The sequence below is a fragment of the Leuresthes tenuis genome, unplaced genomic scaffold, assembly GCF_036924035.1.
Source record: "Leuresthes tenuis unplaced genomic scaffold, fLeuTen1.0.hap1 SCAF_2, whole genome shotgun sequence".
In the NCBI taxonomy this organism is placed as follows: Eukaryota; Metazoa; Chordata; class Actinopteri; order Atheriniformes; family Atherinopsidae; genus Leuresthes; species Leuresthes tenuis.
The window spans coordinates 9,881,927-9,892,865 of record NW_027325356.1 but is presented as its reverse complement, the minus strand read 5'-3'; the positions used below and the strand labels follow the sequence as shown (position 1 = coordinate 9,892,865).

General features: G+C 41.2%; 1 protein-coding gene across 4 annotated transcripts in view; it reads right to left on the bottom strand.

Moving 5' to 3' along the window:
• Positions 1 to 183: 183 nt before the first annotated feature.
• Positions 184 to 10,939, bottom strand: part of LOC140301600 (AT-rich interactive domain-containing protein 3B-like) — a 52,300-nt gene continuing 41,544 nt past the window's right edge. For 3 of the 4 annotated variants that reach the window (XM_072380146.1, XM_072380147.1, XM_072380148.1), the window contains exons 5-9: positions 8,884 to 9,067; positions 6,963 to 7,222; positions 5,290 to 5,565; positions 5,022 to 5,114; positions 184 to 4,348 (exon numbers count right to left, since the gene is read on the bottom strand). In XM_072380146.1, coding sequence (XP_072236247.1) covers positions 4,158 to 4,348; positions 5,022 to 5,114; positions 5,290 to 5,565; positions 6,963 to 7,222; positions 8,884 to 9,067 — 1,004 coding nt within the window. In that variant the 3' untranslated portion in view covers positions 184 to 4,157. The remainder of the gene's footprint in view (positions 4,349 to 5,021; positions 5,115 to 5,289; positions 5,566 to 6,962; positions 7,223 to 8,883; positions 9,068 to 10,939) is intronic. The other variant, XR_011914921.1, reaches the window with a different exon arrangement.

The window sequence follows — 10,939 nt, the reverse complement described above, 5'->3', positions numbered from 1 at the left end:
CTATCTTTGTGTTGCAGCAAAGCTGAAATACAAGGGTGCAACGGGTGTAATGACATGAGATGTCAGCACAAACCAATGACATGAGATGTCATTACACCCGTAATGTGTCACCCGCTACACATTATTAAATGAGATTTCTGTTGAGATCAGCTAAAGAAATAAAAAGAGACACACATGCACATATAAGATATAAAGTAAAACTTTATCATGACATACAAGTTTAAAGCCCTGAGAACCATATCTTTTATATTAACTAATATGAACAAAACTGAATGTGTGAAAACCACTTTGGAAAAGTGCTCCTCTTAAATACAATCAGCACAAACCAGTTTTTACAAGCATTCGTGTGTTTTGTCCCATTTTTTTTTTAGTTTGCTTTAATCAAAGAGAAAACTATAATAATATCAGTAATATCATTATTATCATGTCTATAATAATAATAATAACAGTACAAAAATATGCACAAACCCCACAGTTGAATTAATATACGGAGCATTGTACAAGCCAAAACAGCAACATAAAATTGATAAATGAGGTATTCAATAACCACTTGCATATGCACCTGCTTTTACTCAGATCAGGTTAGTTTTTAAACAATTTTAAACTGAATTTACTCCAAAATCATCAAAGAGACAAAAGTGTTCCGCAAACTTCCAACTTCACAGCTTCCTGAGTGACGAGACCTCGCCTGCAGTTCCTGAAGACAAAAACCTAAAAATGCAACACCAAATCCAAAGAAGCATTCGGCCTAGTGACCACAGCCTCCATCAGTACTCGTCCCTCAATGCAGCTTAGACATTGAACACAACAGTCAGTGCAGCCCACTGCCTTGAGGTATCCTTGTATGACACAGGCACAACCCATCACATACAGTACACTTATCCACACAGCAAGTCAGGTGGCAGGAGCCTGAAAGTTAGCGAAGTGATTAGAGGGCTGCTGGTTCGAAGCCCACACGCTGGAGAGGAGAAGCAAATGACCAACCCTCAACACTTTCCACTCTGTGATCGGTGACTGACAAAGTCCCCTTCAAGGACAGAGGATGACAGTGGCTGGGCTGCGCAGATCCCAGCAAACCATCTGGAACTGTATAAACGTAGAACAGATGAATACTGGGGAGAACTTTCCACATTTAACCCAGATTCTTCTTTTAAAAGTCATCAAAACTCATGTCTCTGCAACGTCACTTCTCTTTATATGCAGCGGCAGCACCACCTGCAGCAACTTTAATGTCATTACAAATACATTCACTGTATATGATGAACCTGCTTGCACACACTCACACACCGAACATACAAAGGCAATGAGGCTACACTATCAGGCTGTGGACTTAGCAGATGAAACAGACAGCTTGGACTTAGAAACAGGAAAATGTTTTAGTTACACAGCCTAAATTATTAAGCTCAACTGTTACTAAAAACATGGTCCAGAGGGACAAAACAACTGACAAATAAATATGAAAAACTTAGTTGTTCACACGACAGCGTGATTGACAACTGGTGTCAAACGTCTGATAAAACTCCCCAAAAGTAAGTGATGACTCTCTGAAGGATTAAACTTGAAGAGAAGGAATTTTCCCAGCCAGTTGAGAAGACCTCATCTCACCAGCAACTACTTTAAGGCAGCACCTATAATTCTCACCTTTATAAAATACAGTTATGTGTCATACAGGGTTGTGAAGGGCACACTGAAGGCCTAACTGCGCAGCTCTCAACTACCCTCAACTATGATCTGCACAGCTTAACGCCTGCAAGACCTGACACATAATGGCTTAGATACAATCTATCTAAAAGCACCAAGGCTGCCCAAATCATCCCTCTGGGCTTTTTGCACAGTTAAATGCCTCACATTCACACGGGCAAAGCTATAAAGTCCATTTTCATCCTTTGTGTTGTTTCAAAAATGCTAAAAAGTTACTTTAAGGGGCATCTTATACTGAGAAACAATATAATCTTGCCATGCTTGGATCATTAGTAAGATTGTGTTAATGAAGAGAGGGGAGGGGGGGGGGGGGGGGGGGGGTGACAGTCACAGTGGGTGCTGTCCTTGTCACCTAAAAAGTCCAAGATTATACTAGTGAGCTGGCTTCAGAGAAAATTTTCTGGTCTTTTGTTCAGAATAATAAGACTTGAATGTCTCCAAACAGGCCACTCATGGCCATCTGCACATGTAACGTAATCAGATTTGAGTAGTTTAAATACACTTTCACATGTACTTACTTCAAGTGTTACATTCCAGTGAGTGAAGTCCTGATGTAAAATGTGAAAGACGAGGATTTACAACACCTCACCTGAAGGTGTTTTCACTGGTTTAAAAAAAAAAAATCATTCTCAAAGATAAAGTTGAAAGCAGTTAGATGGAACATTTTTTACAGTCCAAAAGAGACACTGACCTGCCTCACTATGCACCACAGCAGGTGCAACCAGGATTGTACAAGGAGGACCGACCAGGCAAGTCTTTGGTATCTAGCTGTGCAATTACCAGAGGATTAAGGTGTTATAACACTGGTCACATGATTGTACACATGCATATCATTTCATAACTGTCATAAAAGAAGGCTTTAACTGCCACTTCTGCATTTGTAGTCAAATTCAAGGTTAACATGACCTTTAAGCAATCCTGAAATTCAAACGTCAGTGAGGAACTGTCCTTTTTGTTCCTATTCCCTGAAAAAAAAAAGTAGATATATCACTCCCATCAGACAACCCCACCCCCCAAAAAAAGCAATAAAAAGCAAGCATGAAACAGGTTCTACAAGTAAATACAGAAGAAAGATAACAAGCCCCTCCCAATTGTTTGTCCCCAAAAACCACCCGCAGTGTGTCAGTACGTCCATGTCAGTTTTAGTTCAGGCAGGATTTGCGGCGCCAAGTCTCAATGGCTTTGCAGCCGAGGTATGTAGTGTAGCTCTCCCTTTCAGAGAGTCCGATGAGGTATTCTTGAAACAGTTACGTAGTATTGTGCATTCTTCACATATGAATCCTCTTTAAATTGACAGTGATTCCTTGCAGTTGTTGCTTTGCTTCCTGAGAGAGACGCCCTCCAAAGGCCAGAATGTGGTCTGAGAACTATTTACTGATAAAGACGCCATCCCACTCGACATTCAGCTCTGCAGCTGTAGCTGGAAGAAAGACGCAAGGATGATGGGGGGGCAACAGGCTCATATTTGATTCTGTGGCTGGGGCTTGGGATGCCTCAACCACATCACTCTGTACCTCTGAAGATGGAGATGTGAGCTTGTGGTCTTACTGGGCTTGTTGTTCCTGGATCAGAGTTGCTGCCCCCCGCCTCCTCAACTTTGAGCGCTAATCCTTTATAGACAGCTTGTGCGGACCTGCGAGTAACTGATTTGTACTTCCAACCTTTGTAATGGACTTTATGTGATCTTAGCTGAGGGCAGTTCTGAAATGAGGTATTTAATTTGCTGATCTACAGCATCTAATCATTCACCAGTTGGAGTTCAGCAAGAGGCTACAGTGTGTTAAAGAAACCTGAGTGGCCCGGGTTGGAGGCCTATTGCTGTGAGGTGGGTAACCTGTACATGAGGTTCCACTGGTGAGAGTTACCCGACTTCCCCTGATTGCAACTAGGTCAAAAAGAATACAAAAATAAAGTTGATTCAGGTTAAATATACTACAGGTCCTGAGGTAAAGACACCACTGCAGGTTACTTGATTTGAGGTATGTAAAAAGAGTAAAACAAAACTTAAAATCATTCTAAAACACAAAATCAAAAAGACAACAAAATGGCAACAAACAAACAAAATGTCCTAAGATAAAACTTTTCAAGTTCAGTTGTGAATACACCTGTCAGTGGGTTTTGGCTGAGCTGATTGTGTTTAGCATTTACACTAGGATTAACAAGTGTAGATGTGTGTAGATTGTGTCTGTGATTGTATGCATGTGCTTGCTATGGTGTTTGTGTGTGTGTGTGTGTGTTAGATTAAATGCATAGCAGTGCGTTTGGGTGTGTGTCGTCATGTAATCTTATCGGGCTCTATGTTCATGATTGGACAGCCAAGAGGTTGACAGGGTTGATGAGGTATTTGTTGTGCAACAGTTTGTTATTCTTATCGGTTTCTCATTGTACTGTATATTCATGCTGGGGCCTCTTGGAGGAGCAGAGGCCAAGCGCGCAGGTACAAAGGGAGGCTTGAGTTAGGGTGACCCGTTGGGGCCCGGCTCAGCTGAGCTGGTACCCTTGGAGGAGGAGGAGGATGTGGGGCTGAGGTTCTGAGCCTGGGGTGCGGAGAAGCCAAAGCTGCTGCTGGTTCCAGGGGAGACTGAGGCAGCAGCAGCCGACACAGCGGGCCCCGGGGCACCACCGGACTTCTGGGCAAACAAGGTTCCTATAAAGCAAGAAACACCATTACATCACAAATGCCTTCGTACTTTTATGACTAACAAAGGTCCTGAAACATTATGCCTATGTTCACGCAGCAGGTCAAATCCCATTTTCTGCTGAGATTCGATTTTTTTGCGAGGTTGTTGACACTATAATTTAAATGTGACCGCCATCGGACTCCAGTGTGAAGAGTATATGGCCCTGAAGATGTGATGTCACACACAGCATGCTACGTTTAGAGAAGTAAATATGATGTCAGCGTGTATGTATCAATTCTGCAAGTTATTGTGCAATCGGATCCGACACAATTATGAGGATTTTAATTAAGTCCAAAACTTCACTTTCTTTCCACTGACTAGGTCCATCAAGGGTGTCTGCCATGCTTGTTTCTTACATTGTTTACATTTGATCTTGTAACGTCTCTCAGTTCAATGACGTAAAAGTGGGATGAAATGCAACATGACCGTTCAGACTGAGGTCACTTTGAAAAACATCAGATGTGTATACGTTTCAGGACCACATATGAAAGTGGCCTGGGTCTGATTTGAAAAAAAAAAAAAGTATTTGTGCGGTTCAGAAGGTCATAAAAAATATGAAATGGGTCACAAATTAGTCATTTTTGGGCCATTTTTGCCTGCAGTGTGCATGCAGCCTACGAAACTCCCCAAAAAACCAACCTGAGTAGATTGTGCCATTAACCTCCACTGACACGGTGATGCTGGCATTTCCACTGGTTGAGATGCTCAAAGACATATCCTGCTGCTTCTCATCTGAAGAAACACAAATATACTGATAATTTTTACAGGCATTCACAGAATTACCCCTTCAAATCTCAACATTAACACCAATGTCCAAAACCTATTAAAAAATGTTTTTTATTGACACGAAATGTAACAAAACATACAATATGTTGCTTGCCTGATTTTAACAGGTGGTAACACTGACCTCTGGTGGTGATAGCAGGAGCTCCTAGGCGCAGGTTCATGGGCATTTGGGAAGCCATGGCCAGCAGGTTGTGTTGGAAAGCCTGCTGCATCAGGCGCTGCTGCTCCTCTGCCAGGCGGGCCATCTTCCTCTCTGGCCCCTCTAATCCACCGCTGGTCTCCAGCTTTTCCCTGAGCTGCTCCAATGTGGCAGCTCTTGCCAAGCCAGCAACCTGCTGCTGACCCAGGGACAGCGCTAAGGGAGGTCTCACTGCCATGATTGAGGGGGTTAGGTCATCTGGAAGAGACGCATGTTGATTTTAGAAATGTGAATGATTGTCCATCTTAGCCTTGCCTCTCATTCAGCAGGAATTAGAACAATAAAGTCTGCTTTAAAGAATACGTTGGTATTAAAATGGATGTTGAATGATTTATAAATTGAAAATGACAAATAAAATGATTAAAAGAGCTGATATTTAAATGTAAGAGAGGGCAAATCTCAGTTTCATCTTAAAAGCAACTTGGAAAAGGGCACAGTTAAACTTTATTCCCATAAAATGGGTTTGGCTTTTTTTTTTTTAAACAAAAGAAACCTGAACATATAAAGTATACTGAATATAAAACACGTTTTTGTTCAAGCACTCCTCTTCATTTCCTTTGATATTTAACCATTATGTGCGTAACTTATGAACACCTTACAACTCCTTTAAGGTGCCCTGCTGATTTATAGAACTGATTTAGGACAAAACAAAGGAGGTTTTAGTCATGCAAAGCAATGACACATCGACAGCAACCGGGAGCCACCGCCACATGCCATCATGTATGATCACATAAAATGAATAGCGAGTAAAAAACAGCCCATTGCTCAAACCAAACCATGGATACTATTGGGGTCAACAGCAGAGCCACATTCCAACCAAGTCAAAGTGACATCAGATAACACAGCAGTGTAATGACAGTTATCAACACGATCCTCTTGATGTGGACTGGAAGCTTCAAAGTTCATGAAGTGTCCCTCCTGGTGTGGGAACCATGTTATTTATTAGTAGTAAAGTGGTGGGGGCTCCCATCTGCCTCAGGCAGAATCGGTTCACATGGACTCTTAAACACCTGGATGGACTACACAAACATGCACTCAAAGTCATATAAAAACACTAAAAATGCACTCATACATGCACACTGACAGCGGTATACAGTGGAGGGGAGGAATGCGACCTGTGGCGAGAATTAATATTAATAATATTAATAAACACTATCAATTCAATAAATAGGCATCCATTCACATGTTTATATTTTTTTCTGAAGATGAATCTCTGATAGAGAAAAAAACCCCAAAACAACGAAATACTCGAAAAGCAGCCATAAGCCAACTCTGAATACTTCTCCGGTCATACATTCATTTATAGTTCTCTCTAGATGTTTTTTTTTTCTAAATGCGACAGAGGGCAGTATTGCTCTACAAATATTCTCAAGTTCTCAGCACATGACAAACTTAAGCACTCTAACCCATACTGCACACATCAAAGCTGTTACTGTCGCTCAAGTGATCATTTACCCAGACTGAAATAGTTTTAATTCACCCTAAGAACATGTTCTTAATCCTTAATTTACAGACATGTACCTCCGGAAGCTGCCCACTTATCAGAATTCAAAGATCAAAATCACATTAAATTTCCAAACCTTGATAGCACCTACCTTTCTTCAAAGAAGGTCCTGGTGAGGCCTGCAGGCCGTTGAGGGTCACTGAGGTACCTGCGCCCAGACCTGGAAGGTGCATCTTGGGAGGTGAGAGGATGTGGGGAGCTGTGCTGGGGGAGGGAGAGAAGCGGAAGAGGCTGCTGCTGTAGCTCGGACGACGTCCCTCACGACGATTACTGTCAATGGCGGCCTGCAGCTCGCCCGGGGAGCTGAGACCTTTTCTCTCACACTCATACGGGTACAGATATTTCATGTACCTTAAGAGGAAAACAAATAGACACACGGAGTGCTTAAAATCACCACAGAAACTTTCACAACACCAGCTTTAACGCCACAAGACAAAAACAGAGCCTGAGCCCTGCTAGACAAGCTTTCTTGTAATATCTTTTGAGCAGTCATCAGGAATACCGGTAGTTTTTGTTTAGTTTTTGTATCGTTCTGTCCCACACTGCTTTAATAATGCAGAGATCCAGGCTCTGGGGAGGATTCATCCCTCCATAAGACCTGTTGCCACTAATTTTCAGTTTTCCAGTTCTTGTGTCATTTGGCATACCTCAGTCATTCTTCCTTCCCTACGAATGGCTTCTTGACAGCGGTATCAGTGGATACCATTTCAATAGAGGCTTCAGTGAACAATAGATGGATCAACTGAAGGTCCAGATGCAAAATTATGCATCTTTGCGACCAGCTGCCAGTAAAAAAAAGTGCTTAAAGATACTTCTCTACAAGCTTTTCTGTTCAGTGTGGACACAATGTTGGTTCATCCCATGAGTTAGGTGCCTATTTTCAATGCTTGAATGATTCATAGATCAGTGTTAAGTGGCTTAACCAACAAAAACATACATTCCTCTGCTCATGGCCATGTACAATGACTGGACTGAAAAAAACAAAAGAGCAGCCAATGTTCAAAGAAAATTTTGAAAGACCTTCAGAGAGCCTGGACAATTATTGTTCAAGGCCTCTTTAAAAGATTACATGAAGGTCTCGCTGCTTGGAAGCAAAAGATACAGAGATGATTCACAGTACTGTATTTACAGAACAGTCAGTCAAAAACACAGTGGTTAAAACTCTGCACTCACTTTTTCTTACTCTATATAATTTCTGGTGTGTCATCAAGGAATATGACATTACATATGATGTTACATTTTCCATCCCATAAATGAGGAGACCATATTATGCACAAGCGCTGCATAATGGTGGAATACCAGTACAGAGGATCAATAAGAAACAAAAACAGCCGCTTCCATTAGGTAGAGCTAACAAAGTATTGCTACAGTACAGGCAGGCAACATTAAAAATACATGAAGACTCATTAGGATATTTGCTGCTGGAGAAGACAGAGAGGTGTTACTTCTTCTGAGGAGCTTCCATCAAGAGAGCGAGAGTTTTAGTCAAGCTAAGCATATAAGCTGTCAGTCAAACCCCACCTTAAGTCACTGTGAACCCTGACCCAAATCACATCAATAGATCTATGGGAATCAATGGCTTCTATGTGTGATGTAATGCTTGCAGGGACTGAAAATGAGGAAGGAAGGTAGCCTGGTAAAGAAAACAAGCTTCCGTGTGTATGCACACAAAGGCATGACTCATATTGACATTTGTGTGAACACCAACACACACACACATTCAAATACTCGAATACATGAGAAGGATCTAGTAGAGTATTTTGTCTCTGTAAATTAGCTCAAGTTAAACGGGAGTCATTACGTTGCCTGTGTGGACAGCTGCACTGATTAAAATAGAATCAGATCAGTTCAGTAGACATGTGTTACATGTGAGCGCAGCTTAATACTACACATGTATTGCATGAGGAAGGTGTTCATTTCCAGGCTAAAGGTTACACACTTAAAATTCTTGATTTGGTTCCAGTAGATTAAATTAGTCTGTTTGCTTTTTGTACAAAGATACAAAGACTTACTGTGTGCGCAGAGTGAAAGCAGCACTGGTGATGGATGTAGGCAGGTTCAGTCCCTTTGTGATTTCTCTCCAGATCTTCTTGTTGATAACTTCCACGAGGCCTCCCTTCTCTGTCACCAGCTTGTAAAGCATATACAGATCCAGGACCTGCTTGGCCATGATGGGAATACGATTGACCGGGGTTCCTATATAAGGAAATATAAAAAAATCAATATGGTGAAATTTATATATGTGAATCAGCTCATCTTGAGGTATAAATGAATGGCTTGGAATGGAGACAACTTGACAGCCAGAAATCACATTTACAACCTCTACAATGAGAATGACAGAACAGGAAGAATTCTAGCACATTAATTCATCCACCAATCGATGCCGAAACGCCCAGGACTATTTGGTGACCTCCACATACTGATCTAATTGCTGTCAGGATGCTGGTAAGAAGAGGGTGGCGAGCTGGCTGCCTGCACGCCTATTAAATTTGGCTTGAAAACATATTAGCCCAGTTAAGGCAATCTGGCTTGACCTGGAAAAGGGGATTCACAAACAACACAAAGCAAAGCGGCTCTAGACTTTTGATACAGATGCATTAATCTTGTCAACAGCTTATCTGCAGTGAAGCTTGCAGGGAGCGTGCAGAGGGGAGGAGGTGCAAGAACAACGAGGAGGGGGGAGCCGGAGGGTGGTTTCCATATGCAACAGAATCAAAAAGTGCAATGTGCAATAGTGTAAGCATGAAGCGGGAGGAGGGGACTGGGGATTGTGACAACCTGCTAATCCATGGGCAGCAGTGGGTGGGTAGGGGGGGGCCTCCAGGATAGGCCAGTATAATGAAGCTCATTTAGAGGATTGTACAGAGTAAATCCACACCCCTCTGTGTTAGTGCTGCTGGACCCAGTGCATGAGAGTCGTACAGATTTGCCCTCGCAGTTAATGCCAGCCAATCCTTCAGCCCCTCCACAGGCTGTTCTTAACCTGGAATTGGACTCATTAATGACTTTATAAAATAGCTGTGTGATCAGGCCATGAAGATTAGCCCTGATTCATTTTCTTAAGTTAGCAACATGTCTTTAAGCCATGTGCAAAGAGCCGAAGGTGAACACATGGACCTGCAGAATGATGAGATCAAGAAGGTGTGATGGCACTGTTGAAGCACCACGCCTGACCCGTCATGTGCCCTACTTCAACTCGGTGGTTAAAAAACAAAAGTTGTCTAGCTTCAGTTGTGTTCACTGAAAGTCGGTTCATCTAGAAATAAAACATAAGTTGAAATAATTTAAAGCTTACAATCAGACATCTTTCACTACAACACAGTCGTTCTTTAGATAAGGCTTTGGGAATAATGAACATCGCATTTTCCTCATTCTGTATGTTAACAGTGTAACAGTGGTATGTGAGCAAAGTTTGAGGGGTGCAGGTTGAAGACTTTAGAAAGCTGCTGGGCAGGCTGGATAGCAAATAAAAATAGAAAATACATAAAGGATGTAGATGTTCATACAGGGTTATATCTATAAAATCTCAAACAATCCCATACAAAGTTCGAAGTCAGGTTTATTTTGTCCACCTTCATTGATACAAACAAATATCACATTCGGTGGACTGTAAAAGATAGTACTACTAGCTACTTCTGCTAAATAAACTATGCTGATGCTGAGCAACAGTAACATGATAACAAAATCTTTATGGCAATATTTTCAAGTCTTTATGAAAAAAAAAACATTAAATCGAATATCACAGCTTATTTGCCTGTTAAAGTTTGAAAATAATTATGCCATCAACTCCTTTCTGAAAGTATATAAATTACTAACAGTAAACAGTAAATTACATATCACCTAAATGAGCAATCATTGTTTTTCTTAAACTTTTATTTTAAGCTATAGCATATACATATAATTGTAATCATATTAAAGTAATTTCATTTTTTAAATCAATCTGCAATATACTGGTCATTATTTAAAAGCAATCTTAAAATCAGTGTAGAGACATGTTTATTTATAAAAGATAACGCAAAAGTAAAATAAATCCTGCATCTTGAAAAATATATGTGTTTATTTTCTTTG